This window comes from Delphinapterus leucas, chromosome 10 (genome assembly GCF_059928025.1).
Source record: "Delphinapterus leucas isolate spDelLeu-1000000601 "Yukka" chromosome 10, BTC_Dleu_Yukka2, whole genome shotgun sequence".
NCBI classification, from domain to species: Eukaryota; Metazoa; Chordata; class Mammalia; order Artiodactyla; family Monodontidae; genus Delphinapterus; species Delphinapterus leucas.
Genome location: NC_143138.1, coordinates 35,663,255 through 35,681,291, shown reverse-complemented (window position 1 = coordinate 35,681,291; position 18,037 = coordinate 35,663,255). Strand labels below are relative to the sequence as shown.

Genomic DNA, 18,037 nt, shown 5'->3' with positions numbered 1-18,037 from the left:
GATCTATTCTCTATCTTAAGGATCCAACTGAGTGAAGGGGTGCTTTTCTTGGTTTAGTTCACATTATCAATGCCTTCGTTTCCAATTGTGGCTAATCTCCCCATTTATTTATTCTTTTGTTACTTAATGGGACTCAGTGACAGGGGATTCAGTTTGCATGAAAGATCTACCACAAAAGAAAGTTAGCTGTGTGGTGCCCAGGCACTGGAATTTGCCAAGCATGGGGTTTCCAGCCTCTCTTCATGTTATTATATACTATGAGGATGAGTCATGCCTGAAAAATGTAGTGATTTTCAACTGCACTTCTACTTGAATTGTCTTCTATTGAAAAATCCGGCTTAAGAATTGGCTCACGTGCTCTAGTTCACCGAAGGGTAAATATCCCATGAATGTGCCAACATCTTGTTTCTGTTGTCACAGGCAGGCAAGCACAACTTTCCCCAGAGTGGGGACAGAGCTGAGATGCGCTAGAAGTTCCCTGTGGGGTAGCAAAGGGTGCTGGCAAGAAGGGGAAGAAATCGCTCCTACTGAGTAACACTGATGTCTGAGCCATTGATGGTCCCCTCCTGCATCTCTGCATCAGCCTTGCACTCTGAGGGAGCTGAGGGAATTCAAAGGGATCTGGGCCACCAATCCCTACATTTGAGCTTAGAAGCTACTTGCCATTGGCTAACAAGGCTGAGCTGCACCAAGGTTCGTGTGTGGGGTCCTAAGCCCCTCTTTCGTGGACTTTTCCAACAGGACGGCTCAACACCTGAGCCATCGGATGGCAGAGTTATTTGACGTGAGAAGTGGGGAATAAAGTGGGAGCCCAGGCCTGTGGGTCTTGGTGGCTTAGGATTACCAGAAAGGTAAGACTTTCTAAGAGAAAGTCTGCTAGAAGTAGGGTTAGGGAACAGCAATTTAACGCCGCCCTGAGGAACACCCCTCTGGCACATGTCTGTATTCCCAGGACCGGTCAGTCCTCCCACAGATGGTCCATGTGGTGCTCCTGGTCAGTAGAGGGAATGGGAGCAAATCTGTGGAAGGGATCAGGGTTACTGCAGACCATTTCCTAAAGGGAGGCATGGAAGTCATGCTTTATTTTGATGTCTGCTATGGGAGCACTGGTTGTAGTTATTTGTTTTCATATAAAAACATTTCTTTTTGTCCTCTGCCATCACAGTTATGAGCATGTAATATCTGATAATTGAATACTCTCCGTGAATGCAAAAAAGTTTCCAATCCTGAGAAAAGAGTAGGTCATGGCTTACTCTCCCCAGTACCAAATATTCCTTTAATAATTGGTAACATTGAACAGATGTAGACATTTTAAAAATGTGGGCTGGCCTCCTGACTTTTCATTTGATTTTAAAAGACTGATTTACTCCTGGGAAAACCTCTTCTCAGAGGAGAGCTTTGTGTGAATTTCATTAATTCCTTTGCTTCATGGCCACAAGGAAGATGGGACCACCATTATTACCAGCCCATCCTGTGCGATTTAGATGTATTTGAACCCCAAAGCACATCTGTCCCGTGGGCTGTCAGAACTCTACTATTCTACTAGAGTTAAGCGAGCTCTGGGTTGGAAGCCCACAACATCCTCATCTCTGCCATCCCCTCGACCCACCCCCCGCTGGGAAAAGACCTAAACTCAAGGGTACAAGCCCGATCCTGGAGCCACGCCAATCTAGAACAAGGAAGACAAAGTATTATGTTCTTCCTAAGCCAGTGGTTCTTCAACCTGAAGGTGCAGAGGAGTCGCCTGGTAACTGGTTTAACCTGTGGAGTTTTGAGGCTTTCCTGCAGAGGTTCTGGGTCTCAAGGTCTCTGGACAAGGTCTCTGTCTGGCCAGTGGTTTTCAAACCTGGTGGCATGTTGGAATCCTGAAACAAATGGATGCTCAGGCTCTACCTAATTCAGTGAGACTATCTGGGGAGTCAGGCCTAGGCTCTGGTAGCTTTTACAGGCTCCATGGGTCATTTTACTGTGAAGCAAGGGTTACGAGGTGCCCGTATAAGCTATGAAGCCTGAGGTGCGGACACAGCTGAGAGCTCCTCGGAAGTCACTGGACGAGGCAGTTGTCATCCAGCTTCATATGCTTGTCTCCAGACGAACAAGGTGTCCTGCTTCAACACATCTAACTGACTCTGCTGAAAATACATGGCCTGCACCAGGGAGGAAGCATTGGAAAGTCTGTGAAACCCCTGGATTCACAGGCTAAAGTTTGTGTGGATGTGCATATTCCATTCCTCTGGGGACAGAGTCTTCAGCTTTCCCTAGATTCACTTTATCTTCTCCCCACCCCTTGGTTTATTCATCTATCATTCATATCCCATGTTGGGCTCCCATTCTGCTCCCCTCAGAGGCAGCCATTCTTACGGTCAAAGTAGGTGAAAGTATACTTTTTGTTCAGCTGTTTTTGTTTGCTTTGTGTGCATCTGTTTATAATTTACATAAATCGTGTGTTCTTACTTAGTGCTGTCCTTGTTGGTATGTGTGCATTAATCCATCTCCCACCTGCCACATCCGACTCCCCAACATGCAGCCTGCACAGAGAGCTCCCCAGCATTCTATCTCTCGACTTCCCCAGGGATGATGCCCACAAGGTCTACAGTGCTCCTTGGCCACAAACAGAGCTGCTGTGAACATCCTCATGTATGTCCCCTCCTGAATCCATGAGAACCTCTCGGGAGATACAGTCGGCCCTCTGGATCCGTGGGCGGAACCTGTGGATTTGGAGGCCCGACTGTACTACCCATTTTATATAAGGGACTTGAGCCTGAGCCGTTGGTAACTATGGGAGTCCTGAAACCAATCCCTATAGATACTGAGGCATGATGGCTCAAAACCCAGGAGGGGAACTGCTGGGTCACAGCAGGTGCAGACACCTCTTTGGTTAGGAGGGCTGCTCTGGCCTTCACTGAATTCCTAAAGTGATCTGGGATCCATGCCCCCCAAGTGCAAACATCACTGGTCAACAGGCTGGGCTGGGTGCTCAATGCTGCTTGCCTTTCCTTTTTTTTTTTTGCGGTACGTGGGCCTCTCACTGTTGTGGCCTCTCCCGTTGCGGAGCACAGGCTCCGGACACGCAGGCTCAGCGGCCATGGCTCACGGGCCCAGCCGTTCCGCGGCACATGGGATCCTCCCGGACCGGGGCAAGAACCCGTGTCCCCTGCATTGGCAGGCGGACTCCCAACCACTGCGCCACCAGGGAAGCCCTGCCTTTCCTTTTTCTTTTCCCCCACTTCTCCTTCCACTTCTAAATGTATCAGCATCAGCCCAACTTGCTGTGTTTTTCTATTCAGGCTTCCTTCCAGGCTCCCCTCCCTCTGACATTCCCTACTGCCCGGCTCCCTGGAGCCTTGCTGGGTCAGTGTTTCCCTTGTTTTTCTCTCTCTCGCTCTCCGCGCCCCCCCCTTCGCCCCCCGCCGACTGGCTTGCTTCTGCCTGAGGCCTACAATCTTGCCCAACTCTCTCCCCTTCTGAAACCAACTTCCCTTCTCCTCAGGCCACTCCCCTTTTTCTTTTACAAATGTCTCCCACCTCTCACAGGCTTTCTGAACACATTGCTCACCCTCTCTCCTTTGCTCAATTCCTTCTCACTTGCCCCTTCCCTCCCAGCGCCCAACCCGTGCTCTTCCAGCTGCCAGCCCCCCATGCACTTGCCTGCTGCCTCCTGCTTGTTTCTTTGGAGCATCTGACACCCCCGACAACACGCTTCTGGGAGCCGTCTCCCCTCTTGGCTCTCAGGCAGGTCTTTCCTGCTGGCTCTTCCCCTCTTCTCAGTCTCCCTCATGGCCTCCTCCCTACCCCCCACCCATTTCCTTGAAAGCTTTCCCTCTGGTTCTACCCTCCAGGCCCTTGTACTTCCACATGTTTTCCTGAGAGAGCTCATCCCCTTCTCATGCTTCCTTGAAACATTTATAAACATATGACTCTCAAACCTGGATCTCATTTTAATTCAACAAATAGTTTTTGAAAATGTACTGTGTGCTGAGATGCAGTCATATGTGACATATGAGAGTTCGCAGTCTAGAACTCTAGTTTTTGAACTCTAGAGCCACACGTCCAGTTTGAGGACATGCGTCGAATTCATGGATTAGTTGAAACAAATGATGTACCTCTAACTTTTTTCTAAAGGGTCCAGAACACAGGCTTGCTGGACAACCTGTCAGCAGATGCTGTAGCCTGCTCTGCTTCCGGCCTGGGGAACACACCAGAGGTGTCTGGGTCACAGGATGTGCATGTGAATACTTCCTTTGACCAAGAAGTACAGGACGGCTTTCCTGAGCAGCCAGAGGGCCTAGAGTTCTAAGATGTATCATTTGGTCTGTAGACACTTTTTTCCTTTGCCTTTGGGGCAGTGAAATAGCAATAGAGTCCCAGGCTGATGAGAATTCATGTGAGATGTGAGAATTGTATACAAAGTGCTGTCAGTCACAGCCCTGCTCTAACGTCGCTTACCCAGCAGTAATGGGATGGTGAGGCTTAACGTATGGGAGAGAAGTGTACCAGGCTGGATGTCATTCAACGTGAAACTGCACACACCTTGTGCCTTTTTTTCAGAAATCAATTTTCTCTAGGCTGGCCCAGCTAAGCTTTGGAGGACCAGCTGCTCACCGCGCCAGCCTTACCTCTGCTTCAGAATCTGTTTGCTGTCTTCGATGGTGACGCTGTCAGCATGGTCCCTCTTGAAAATTTCAAAAGCCTCCTGGCGTCCAAATGACATTTCCTCTTTCATCCCTGTTTGGAGACACGGGGAAATGGCCTCAGTCAGAGCATCAGGATCCCATTAATTTCACTGTTGCTTTAGTCAGACTGTAAGGCCAAAGAGGCCTACAGCAGAGAGGCTCCTGACCAGACAGGTGACCCCAGGCCCTTCCAGTTGGCCGACGCCAGCCGCCGAGGAGGCCCTTTCAGTGACACCCGCCGCGCCCTGTGGGCCTGAGCCTGGGCATCCACGTGACTCGTGGGGGGTGGAGTTTGGAATGTCTGGTCAGAGGAAATGAAAACCAGAGCGCCAAGCCCTGGATGTCCGGGGACATCTGCAAAACCACTTTCTGCCATCACTCAGGGCCATATTTCTGCCCATTTTCATGTTATGCCCCATTTTCGTTTTCTGTGAAATTTCACCCTGAATTTCCAGGCATTTAATTAAAAGAAGTATAATCCCAACTCAAAGATTGAGAATCTAGAAAATTCTGCCCTTAGTCTCCATAGAATGACTCATCCTTGCTACCTGTGTCTAGTGAGAGGCCCCAGTTCTAACTTGAGAGTTAAGTTCTCAATCACAAGATCCGCAAGCGGACTGCGGTGCAGGTTCCTGGCTCACGTCTAACTTCAACCTCCTGAGTCCCTTTAGCCATTACAGGCCAAGCCTGGGCTTATCTCCTCTGTGCGTCCCCTGTCCCCCCTGTCCCAGAGGCTGGGCGCTGCTCAGGGGCCAAACTCTGAAACCAGAGTCAGAACGGCCAGGGCCCTGGGAGTGAGCAGATGGCATTCCTGCCCCGAAGCCCTCTTCCTCACAGCCTCCCAGGGTGAGGCTCCAGGCAGGTGTGGGTCTGGGACTCCCATGGTGACAGCTGCATCCACAGCTGGATTTTGGATAAATCTATGGAGTCATTTTTTTATGCCTCTGCCCTTGGTTCCCTTTCCTGTATTTTCATCCACTTAACTCTATCTTTGAAGCCCTGGCTGAGTGCTACCACCTCCATGGAGCTTTCTGTGAGGCCCAGACTAAACAAATCCTCCCTCCACTGTGTTTCTGTGACATGCACAGCCCAGTAGACACTGCCACTTCACGTGACAGCCCATTCTCATGAAATGCACGTCTCTTAGGAGGTAGAGATAATATTTTTTGTGAGTCCGCAGTGTCTTGCTCAATGCCTGGCATTTAGAAGGTGCTCAACATATGTCTGTTAAATGAATCGGGTCAGGAATGAACCCTCAGTGATGAGGAGCCTTGCTCTCGTTGCCATAGGAACACAGTCCAGGACTAGAGGGACTCGCTCTGAGACCTAGGGTTCCAGAGGTGCGTTCATGTGGGCCACATACCACATCTTTTGCCTGGAAAAGCCCCGGTGTAAGGAAGTGGACCAGCCCATCTGACACCAATTTAATGATTACTGTTGATAAAAATAGCACCATGAAGAATGTCTGAATGGTGAGGCACACAAAGACACCCCACCCTTTTCCAATCAGAAGCAAATGGGCACATCTCAGTTCTGTCTCCACATCTGCCCCGCACACTCCCGAGTCGGGTGGGCCTGGGAAGGGGTCTGGGCGATGTTCAGAAAGATGAGCCCTGATACACGAGAGACATTAGCCAGAGAGTGCTTTGGCCCAGCAGAGCCCACCAGGAGCCAAAGGCCTCATTCCACACCTTCTCCCCACCCTAGTCCACGCCCAGCTCTGACAATGTATGCCTTTTATTGCGTCATTTTTATGATTTATCATTTTTATGATTTGTTTTAACCACAGAGGGTAGAGGAATGAGTCTCTCTGGACTAGGGCTGGGGGAGAGGGAAGCTCCACCAAGACTACACTGGAATCCGCCTGCCTGTGGGACCCCCAGACTGCTTCCCACACAGGAGGTAATGAGAGGGCTTCCACCAACCAGAGGCGGCAAGGGTGGAGGTGGGGTGGAGGGTTGTTCAGAAAGCTGCAGCGAAGAAGAAGCATTCATGGCCTTTACTCTCCCAGGCTCTGCTTTCTTTTAGAGCTGACAGCCCAGGGTGACCGCTGGGTGGAGAGGCCAGGGCAAGGTTTCCCAGCACCCATGGTGCCGATACGGCAGTAGGTCCTGGAAGAACTTACAATCAGCTGAAAACCCCACGGGGCCTTCCCTAAGGTGTGGAGGGGTCCAGGCAGTGGGAGCAGAAGGGACAGGGGGCGCACAGAGGAGATAAGCCCAGGAGGGTAGTTTGGGAGCATTTTGCAGAGAATTTTGAAGGTCGTGCTAAGAAATCTGGGGCCAACGCCGTGACATATTATACACAAATCCCCAACTTTCAAAGACTTAAAATTTAGTAAAGTACACATTATGGGGTAGTTACACTGGAAGTATTTGATATTTTTGGTGATTTAAAAGGCACTTGGGATCCTGCAGTGCCATGGGCTTATGGTCAGGAACATGGGATTGGCTTTCCTCCTGCTACAGTGGAGGAAGATTCTGGCATTGGTGTTCTTTGACGGTGATGACCTCAGGTGAATGGACATGAGTGTGACGGCTGTAATCCCAGCAGCTCGTATCCTAAGTGTCTGCTCAGGGAGGTCAAGGTGAGGTGGTGAGGATGCCCATAGACTGAAGGCCAAGAGGCAAAGCCAGGCCTGGAAGCCTACTGGGGCTTCACAGCTGCCACGTGGAGGGTGAGGCTGGGTCCACAGGGAGGGGCACGTGGAAGGAACCCCACAGGCAGCTGCGGTGCGTGACCCCGGCTCCACCTCCGTCCCACTCTTGTCCATTCCCGTTCTGCCGGCTCAGAGCCCATATCCAGCCCCTCTTGGACTGTGCTAATAGACCAGTTCTCACTCCAGTTTGGGGCCAGCCACTAAGCCAATCAGCAGCTTTTTATTTACTGAAGAGATGCCTCCGCCTCCCTTTCCCTCTCAGGGTTTGCAAAACAGCTCTTTCTCGTCTGGCGAGCTCTTGCCCCTAAGCACACATCGTGCACTGAAAACACCAGGAGCCGTGGAGCGCGCAGTGACTGAGGGCTCACTTCGCTATGAGATTATCATCCATTTATTTATTCTCTCGAAAAGTATTTATTCATTTTGTTTATTCACGTGCTAGGCATGTGACAGAGATATAAACTTGAACGAGAAGATTACAGCATGATCCTTGCCCTTAAAGAGTTCAAAATCTAGTAAGGGAGAAAGAAAAGTGAACAAATAATTACAAAGGAGCTGCTGCTTGCTGTAAGGGAGGCGTGTTGTCCAGCGCTGAGCGGCGGGGAGGGAGGGAGGGCCGGCTCTGTCAGGGAGTGTGTGAAGGGTCCTGGAGATGAAGCGGCACTTGCGAGGTGGAGAAGTGGAAGAGATCCCAGGAGGAGCGGTCGGAGGAGTGTGGATGAACAGGGCAACTGGATTAATATGCGCGGCTCTGCCACCTGATAGGAATGACCTTTGGGTGACTCAGAAATGAATTTTTTGCATACCTGACGCTAAGCATAGTGCCAAGTGCTTTCTTACATATTATTCCAGTTAAACTTGTTCGTGATCCCTGGTCATAATTTCATTTTACAGAGGAGGAAACTGGGGCTCACTTAAAGAAATGGTTATAAAGGGGTAAAAAATTGCCCAGCTTTCCGAGGAAGGTAGACCCGCTTTTAGACCAGTTTTTCCAGGGAAAAGTATGCCTGATAGAGGAAGCAGGTGGTGGGCCTCCAAATGATCTGGTAGAAATAGATTTACCCACGAGATTGTACTCTTATTAGTGCCTATCTTGTCTAAAACTTTTAAGTCTTTTTTTACAGTATCACAGAAAAAACAGAACCATGAGTTTTGTTCACTGTTTGCAAAGTTCACTTCATATGTTTTTTTTTTTTTGCGGTACGCGGGCCTCTCACTGCTGTGGCCTCTCCCGTTGCGGAGCACAGGCTCCGGACGCGCAGGCCCAGCGGCCATGGCTCACGGGCCCAGCCGCTCCGAGGCATGTGGGATCCTCCCGGACCGGGGCACGAACCCGCGTCCCCTGCATCGGCAGGCGGACTCTCAACCACTGCGCCACCAGGGAAGCCCCTACTTCATATGTTAATATGTTCTGTTAGTGTGTCTAGAATTTGTAAGCACCATGAGGGCAGGGGTTTTTGTCAGTTTGGTTTGCTGCAGTCTTGCTAGTACCTGGATAGTACCTGGCACACAGGGGGAACTCAATCAAATATCTTTTGAATGAATGAATGAATGAACGAGTGATGTATGTTTTAGATACTTAGCATTGTTCCTTTTAGGACAGTGCACTGTGACGCGATGGCGGAGGAGAGGCACGCACCCACTGCTCTCCCTCTCTCCACCATCACGCTATGGGGTGGGTCCCTGTATGGTGTGATTTTAGAAACCCAACACCATCTTCTCCCCACTACATGTTACCATTAGAGGTGAATTTCAACTCCAAGAAGCTTTTATAAAAAAACAAATACTCTTGAAGGCATCTATTTTAGGGCTAGCAAAGAAAAACTCCATGATTTCTTGACAATTAGCTAAGAGGTTCTGCAAAGATGAGGCATAAAATGGTGTCTCAGGCTGGTGCCAGAATCAGGGGGATCTGAGCTTGCAAGGGAAGATGGATATACTTTTCTCCAACTTTGTTTAGTCTGTCAAACTCAGAGGCTCATCAGCTTTGGCCCTCAGGAGTTCTGATTTGCCATGCCCACTTCTAGTTCTCAGTTGTTTCCTTTTAGTGAATTTCAGTCATAGGTCCCAGTGTTAAATCCCAGAAAATATGGATGACTCAGAGAAGCCTGCTGGCTTGCTGAATCACAGGACTGTTTAAAACCTAAAGGAGAGTAAATAAAATATCACAGGGTAGTATAAAATTTCAAACAAAACAAAGCAAAAACCAAAACCCAAAAAAACCCTAAAGGAGAGGAGTTTCTCAGTCTCAGCACCAAAATAGGACATTACAATTCTGGGCTGTGAGTTGGATGGAAAATATTTCCAAGTCCTGAAGGTACAACCTCTTCTGGATTTTGATACCTATTAAAGAGCACTTAGATAGAAACGGCAGTCAATGAGGTACCCTCCAAATTAGCCTTGGAGTTGGGTTTCTGGAAATGATAGGCACCCAAAGTTCTTAGGTACTGGTCCCTTACACATTTCTTAATGCTCTTTTTTTTTTTTTTTTTTTGCCATCCTGAAATTTGGTTCCTTATTTTTCTAAAGAATACAAATCAGTACTTTTGGAAGTCCTCCCTGCCCCCAACACAGGGCCCCATGGAAACCAAATGGAAAGAAAAAACAACAGAAATGGAGAGTTTATGCTGCTGCCGTTGGGCCTGCTGTCTGATTACCTTTAGTCTGGGGCTCCTGGGCCAGAGCTCATTTTCCTGGCTGCCCCCAAACAACCTACTACTGCTTAAGCTATTGCTTAAAAATTGACAGGAATAAAATGATGGAGAGTTGTGTTATTCAAGCTGAAAAATTATTTGCTAATCAGGGCCAAAAATATATTTTCCTTGGGAAGGACATTTATTCATGTGGTGCCTCACTTCCTTCTGACTGAAGAAGGAAAGAGAGAAAAAAAGACCAACAAGGGGAGAGGGGGTGTGAGCCCACCGTTTGGGGCTGAAAACATGAGAAGACTCAGAGCTGGGAAGGGACATTCAGGGCTCGGGCAGGGAGAAGGCTGGTGCGAAGGGGATGATCACACTCTCTGTGGCTTGGTAGCAGAAGCTTTCGAAACCAAAGATAAGGGAATGGCTTTGATATGTAGTGTTATGATGAATACCTACAATATGTAGACCACGGAAGTGCGTACAGGAATGAGAAGCAACAGGTAGGGACAGAGTGTGATTTTTTGGTATCTAAGTTCTATATGCACTGAGATTTCTCAGTTAAGTGTTGACTTCGGTGAAATATACAAAAATAGCCTCCCACAAATAGCCAGAGGAGAATTCCATCCTCTAGTGTGTGGAGAAGTTAGAATGAATGGGCCAACGGGAGGGAAAGGAACGAAGACTGTAGATGACAGGAAGGGATAACTTATCAAGGTGGCATGAAACATATAGGTCAGTAGGGATAGGAGGACCAAGGGAAGGGTCAGTGGTCCAGCTTTCTTGGGAATGGTGCTTGGAACGAGGGTGTCCGCGGGGCCATAGAGAGGAAGTGATGGCTTCAGGCTGAAACTCGGGTGAAGGACAAGTCAGCAGCTTCTAGCATGGAGAGCAAAGGGTCCTTTGATGCTGGACTGAATGAACTCATGAGATCGGGAGGTGCTAAAGGATGGACCATCTCCCAGAAAGATTAGAAAGGACATCTAAGATGCTGTTTTCATTGTCCTCCCCACCCCATCTGTGGGGTAGATGCTGTCATCTAGGAAGGAGGAGGTTTTTGGAAGTTACATGAAAGACAGAGATGGCACATATGTAGCTCCCATGTTCCCACTTTCCTTCCTCACACCCATGGAAGACATTGCTAACCAATCATAGCATCCTTTGCTGGAGTTGTCAGCATAGCTCTTCAGGCAGCCTCTTCCAGTCAATCATCCCTGGCATAGAAGCTCTTCCTGTAATAGATGGCTCCCACATTACTACCCAATTAAATGACAGCTGCTGTTACTTGCATCATTCCTGTGCTTTAAGGGAAAAATGGCTGCCTTCTTCCATCACCTTAGGGGCTGACATGAAGTTAATTTTCCCCAGGGAGTGGCATCAGTGCCCCGAATCACTGAGAGTGGCCGTCTGGGAGGAGATGCTGAGGAGCGCTCTATTCATGTCTCTCCACTGCCAGGGTGGTGGAGGTCACCACAGGAAGTGCCATGTGCCATGGCTCTGTTTACTTTAAGGGCCAGGAGCAGCTCATCTACAATTTGTGGGGTTGCTGGGTGGGTACAGCAGGGTATGGAATCAGAGGATGAAGGGAAGACAAAACCACTTAGCCACGGCCAAAGTGACTACAGATGTGAAGACCAAAGAGTAGATCTTTTGGGGATGACCAAGGACACTTGCCCAACCTGCTTCTCCCTTTTGATTGACAACTTCTGGAATGGGTTGGTGCCCCAAAGGCTTTGGGGTCAAAAGCCTACGTTCAAACCAGGTGATACCACCTGGGCTAAAGTCCTCAGATTAGGACTTGCCTTGGAGCTTCCTAAATTGCCGCATGAAAGATGTCAAAGGAGAACCTTTAATTAGTAGATTCTTAGGGCTGGCTTGGAGCAGGCTGAAGCATGGCAGGCTTGGCAGGGGCTCTAGGGAGTGGAGTGAAGGGAAGATCCAAAGTGGAAAGCCACTGAAACCTTAGGAGACCCACCCCATGGTGGCACCACATCTAAATAAACCAGATGGGTTCCTGACTCCTGGTGCCAGAAATCACACATCCTACTGGCAACCTACCAGGCCCAGCAGCACGGACCATGTAGGCTGGGTAGAACGAAGGGGCAGCTCACGAGGCAGGCTGCGTTTCCTTTTTGTCTTGGTACCGGGGTCGATTCACCCTCCTGATGCAGCTGTGTCCTGGATGTGGGCCTGAGAAGGTGAAGAAAGGTCCCATGTGCCAGCCCAGTGGATGGGCTTGGAGCCCCTGAAAGAAGGGCAGCTGCTTGAAAACTGTCATTTTCCTAACCCAGCATCTCTGGGGTTTTTATTTTGTGAGTATTCTCATTCAGGACAAAGTGCCCATGTGGGTTGCTTAGAGAGATCTGTGGATAGACACAGGCATGGAGCTTGGAGAGCAGCCTGGGTCATGTTGGCATTTCTGTGTTTTGGAGTTCACTCAGGAATCTGGAGGCCAGCAATGTTTCCACGAACTAAGACATCATCCTGCGGCTCCTGCTGCCAGGCTAACCTGGACCTATGGGGTCTTTTTCATCGATTCCAACCCATGGATGTGGCAGCCCAAAAGGGCCTTGGGGTCTCATTCCATGCCCAATATTTGGACCAACCTTGGGAATCATGTGCGTTCTAGCCCTTTGTGGGTTAAAGGGCAGTTGACTGAGAGGCCCACTAAACAGAAAGGTAGCATTCCTCTTCAGCTTAGAAAGAGGCTCCAAATTCTGTGGAATCTGAAAAATACCAGATTCCCTGAGTTTGACATGTCTTGACCACTTCCAAAGGCCATGGTTAATAGGGTTCTGTTGCCTGGTCACCACCCTGATGAGTTTGGCTCTTGTGTCAGCCTATGCTTTGGGGACAGTGGCTAAAGCTGAGTTCACATGCCCTATTGTCTGAAATGAGGCAAGTTTTCTATGTATGCCTAAATTAGGAATAAATTCCACTCGTCTCAAATTTATTTTGATACATTTAAAAAATAGAATTAAAGAATTACATTCTAGCCGAATAACAAAATTCTCCTTCCCTGAAATGTATGTGGATTTAGATAAAATTCTGTTTCCTTGGCTTGGAAATAAGTATAGGTCAAAATGGAGTTTAGATATGCCAGTGTTCATTCCTTGGGGAAAAAAAGGAAGGGGGAAATTATTTTTTGTGTGTGTTTTCTATGTGACAGGCACTGTTCCATAGTTCATAAATATTAACTCAGTTAATCTTTACAATAACTCTACTGGTGGTGGTGGGGAGCTAATGCTTACTGAGAACTCTGTGCTACAGGGATTATACATGTTGTCTCATTTAATACTCACAGTGACTCTGTCAACTAGGCAGTATTGGGCCCAGTTTACAGGTAAGGTAACTGAGGTTGAAGGAGGTTAAAAGTGACCCCAACACAACAGTTAGTAAAATGGCAAAGCCATAACTTGATCCCAGGTTTGTCTGAGTCCAAAACCTTCTCTTTGCATATAGTGTTGCTAGATGGAAATCATTTGCCAGGTAGAAATGATCTCATAAGTACCAGCAAACCACTGAGGTCAGACTGATGGAGTCAGGACTCAGAGGTGGTAAAGAGAAAAAAGGCAGTTTTTGGAGGGTTGTGAGCTGGCATGTGGACTGAAAACCATGAATGCATATGGCAGCTCAGAAGAGTTGGGGAGATCTTTGTGAAGGGGAAACAGGGAAGGCACCAGGTGGCTGGGAGGAGCTACTTCACCTGGGGACCTGTGGGGTGGGGTAAGGATCAGAGGTAAAGGGGGAGTTGGCTGACTTGTGGTGAAGCCTTGACTCTCTATGAGGACTTTGTTAGTTAGCCAATTACGGCTGGACCAGTTAAATAGTTATCTTTCCCTCAGGTATACGGAGCTTGTGCTCAGAAGGGTCTCCACGATAAAAAGAATTTATGCACTTAAGACGGTTTTGTTGGACTGAGCAGGAGGGATACTACAGGGAAGAGAAGAGAAGGGGCAGGGTCCAGGTTCTCAGAGTGTGGACTTGGCAGAAAATAATCTCCCACCCCAAAGAGCAACAGTTGTGAAAAAGAGGTGAAAAGGATCTAGGAGGCCATCATTTTCCCTTTGACCTCTCTGCATCCTAACTGCTTCTTTTCTGGAAAACATCTCATTCTTTAAATGAAACATCTGTTCCCTCAGGCAGTGAGTCAGTTGGTGAAGCAGACCATCTGTTAACAAGTACTGAGCATCTATGCTATCGACAGCCCTCTCCCATGGCTCGTTACAGATAAATAGAAGAGCCACTGCCCTTGGCCTTAGGATAGAAAGCAGTGGGAACATGGGAAGGTCAAAGCTTACGTTACAAAGCAGGAGAGCACCCCGAGACAGGGCACTGAGAGTAACGCGGTACAGATGGTGCGGGTGGTTGCGCAGGCACAGAGGGGCTGGTCAGACTGCAGAGGGGCTCTTGGAGGAGCGTTCCTTCGGGGCAGGTTTTAGAGGAACCGAGGGGCAGGAGCTAGAGGAAAGGAGCTCGGCCTGGTGCAGAGCCTGACTGGGAGTACCTGGCGTTTCCTTGGGCTGTGGGGGAATTGGGGCTCTAGGGACCACTAGGTGCAGACACCACACTCCTCACTACGTCCCTGCTTGCCCAGGAATCCCCAGGCAGAGGCCACTGGAGTTTTCCACACCTACTCAGGCAACTCTCCTTCCCTCACATGACTGAGGAAGAATACTGGCTTTAGCGTGTAACCTCAGTGTTCCTCCTGTCCAGTGGCTGCAAAAAGGAAACAGGATTTGGAGTGAGAAGCCGTGGGGTTGAGTGCTGGCCTCACTCTAGCTGTGTGACCTGGGTGGGGTCTGCCATTTAAATTGCTCCCAGTCTCAGCCTCCTCATCTATAAAGTGAGGCTAACAGAGCTCCTGTCTCTTAATGTAACTGTGAAGGGGCAATGAGAGGAGGTGCCACGAAGTGCATAGCTAGCTCCCTTTTAAAACTACTGAATACCTTTTTTTTTTTTCTAACATCTTTATTGGAGTATAATTGCTTTACAATGCTGTGTTAGTTTCTGCTGTATAACAAAGTGAATCAGCTATACATGTACATATATCCTCATATCCCCTCCCTCTTGCGTCTCCATCCTCTCCCCCTAATCCCACCCCTCTAGGTGGTCACAAAGCACCGAGCTGATCTCCCTGTGCTATGCAGCTGCTTCCCACTAGCTATCTATTTTACGTTTGGTAGTGTATATATGTCCATGCCACTCTCCCACTTCTTCCCAGCTTACCCTTCCCCCTCCCCGTGTCCTCAAGTCCATTCTCTACGCCTGCATCTTTATTTCTGTCCTGCCCCTAGGTTCTTCAGAACCAATTTTTTTTTTTTTTAGATTCCATATATATGTTAGCATATGGTATTTGTTTTTCTCTTTCTGACTTACTTCACTCTGTATGACAGACTCTAGGTCCATCCACCTCACTACAAATAACTCAATTTTGTTTCTTTTTATGGCTGAGAAATATTCCATTGTATATATGTACCACATCTTCTTTATCCATTCATCTGTCGATGGACACTTAGCTTGCTTCCATGTCCTGGCTATTGTAAGTAGAGCTGCAATGAACATTGTGGTACATGACTCTTTTTGAATTATGCTTTTCTCAGGGTATATGTCCAGTAGTGGGATTGCTGGGTCGTATGGTAGTTCTATTTTTAGTTTTTTAAGGAACCTCCATACTGTTCTCCATAGTGGCTTTATCAATTTACATTCCCACCAACAGTGCAAGAGGGTTCCCTTTTCTCTGCACCCTCTCCAGCATTTATTGTTTGTACCTTTTTTGATGATGGCCATTCTGACTGGTGTGAGGTGATACCTCATTGTAGTTTTGATTTGCATTTCTCTAATGATTAGTGATGTTGAGCATCCTTTCATGGGTTTGTTGACAATCTGTATATCTTCTTTGAAGAAATGTCTATTTAGGTCTTCTGCCCATTTTTGGAATGGGTTGTTTTTTTTTTGATATTGAGCTGCATGAGCTGCTTGTATATTTTGGAGACTAATCCTTTGTCAGTTGCTATGTTTGCAAATATTTTCTCCTATTCTGAGGGTTGTCTTTTCCTCTTGTTTATAGTTTCCTTTGCTGTGCAAAAGCTTTTAAGTTTCATTAGGTCCCATTTGTTAATTTTTGTTTTTATTTCCATTTCTCTAGGAGGTGGGTCAAACAGGATCTTACTGTGATTTCTGTCACAGAGTGTTCTGCCTATGTTTTCCTCTAAGAGTTTGATAGTATCTGGCCTTACATTTAGGTCTTTAATCCATTTTGAGTTTATTTTTGTGTATGGTGTTAGGGAGTGTTCTAATGTCATTCTTTTACATGTAGCTGTCCAGTTTTCCCAGCACCATTTATTGAAGAGGCCATCTTTTCTCCATTGTATACTCTTGCCTTCTTTATCAAAGATAAGATGGGTTTATCTCTGGGCTTTCTATCCTGTTCCATTGATCTATATTTCTGTTTTTGTGCCAGTACCATACTGTCTTGATTACTGTAGCTTTGTAGTATAGTCTGAAGTCAGGGAGCCTGATTCCTCCAGCTCTGTTTTTCTTTCTCAGGATTGCTTTGGCTATTCGGGGCCTTTTGTGTTTCCATACAAATTGTGAAATTTTTTGTTCTAGTTCTGTGAAAAATGCCATTGGTAGTTTGATAGAGATTGCCAGCAATCCTTTACAAATATGCTTTACGTCTCTTTATTTCTCCTGGTCTCTTTTTAATCCCAACCTAAGGCACCACCTTTGCTCACCTGGACTGTCTCCTAACTGCTTTGCTAAGCTTCCATCTTACTTTCCTATGATGTTTTCCTCACATAACAGCCTGAATGATTTTCTAAGAACACAATCATGTCATTCCCCTGCTTTAAATTTTCTAGTGGCTTCCTGTGGCCCCTGAACACACCCCAAACTCCTCAGCCTGGCAGGCCTCACATCATCTGGTCTCTGCCTACATGTCTCCCTCCCCACACCCCACTCACATCTCCTTTCCTCGTGCCTTCTTGGCTCACTGGTCTTCTTTCAGATCCTCATATATGTCAATACTATTCTTATCTCTGGGCCTTTACACCTGCTGTCTGTTCCTTTTGTCTGGAATGTTCTTTCCCTGAACATTCTGTATGACTATCAACTCCTTATTCAGTTCTTAGCTCATATGTCAGCTCCTTTGGGTCCCCAACACAGCCCAATTTTTTCCTACCCTGTTATTCGGTTTTATATCCTTTCTAACATTTGTCACCATCTGAAACTACAGATATGTATGTATTGTGTGGACTGAAAACTCCATATAGGCATATCTATCTTGTTCACTGCTCCTTCTCTGGTGCTGGGAAGAAAGGAAAAAAGGAAGGAAGGAAGAAGAAAAGGGAAGAAGGAGGGAAGGAAGGTAGGAAGGAAGTGAGGGAGAGAGGAGGGAGGGAGGGAGGAAGAGAGGGGTCACAATCTTATCGGAAATAGGTCCCCCTAACAGGCACGAGATTTGCACCCTTATCCTGCCTTCCACTTCAAGGCCAAACTGACTCCTATGAAGACTCCCAGGTTTGAGCTCCCTCCTCTTTGTATCCACAATCAGAATATTTAAAATGACCCTTCTTTCCCAGGGACCTGCCTGGGTGAACTTCCACAGGCCCTTGCTAACCCATCCCCTGAGTAACTGCATCACCTCATCTCCTGCTATCTCTCTCTCACTGAGTTTTCACTTTTTGTGGTTGTTTGTTTTGTTTTTATTTTCTGAATATTAAACCTAGAACTAATTATTTCTAAAGGGAGCCAAACTGTACTTCACATGTAAGTGGCGAGGGGCCTGTAAGAACAGCTCTCATTCCCTTCCCTGGCAAGACCTTCCATTTCTAAGACAGAGAAATGAGAATCTATGGGGCTATCTAGCATCATTTCAGAATGTGATAGGGTCATCCAAGTTAATATCTGTGTCTGGCATTCATACATCCTCAACAGGGAGAAGTAATTTGCTATTGTGAACCATTTGTATTAAGCCATTCAGGAAAGTTTCTGAAGAATTTTTCTTTCATAGGTGCATTATCCCATAAGGATTCAGAAAGGAATATAGTTGATGCAGAGGCAAG

The 18,037-nt window shown here is 47.5% G+C and overlaps 1 protein-coding gene across 1 annotated transcript in view; it reads right to left on the bottom strand.

The window, feature by feature from the left end:
* LOC111178778 (kinesin-like protein KIF6) overlaps positions 1–4,884 on the bottom strand; it is a 77,904-nt gene extending 73,020 nt beyond the window's left edge. The window contains exon 1 of the mRNA XM_089919865.1: positions 4,617–4,884. Coding sequence (XP_089775991.1) covers positions 4,617–4,723 — 107 coding nt within the window. The 5' untranslated portion in view covers positions 4,724–4,884. The remainder of the gene's footprint in view (positions 1–4,616) is intronic.
* Between the last annotated feature and the right edge of the window lie 13,153 nt (positions 4,885–18,037).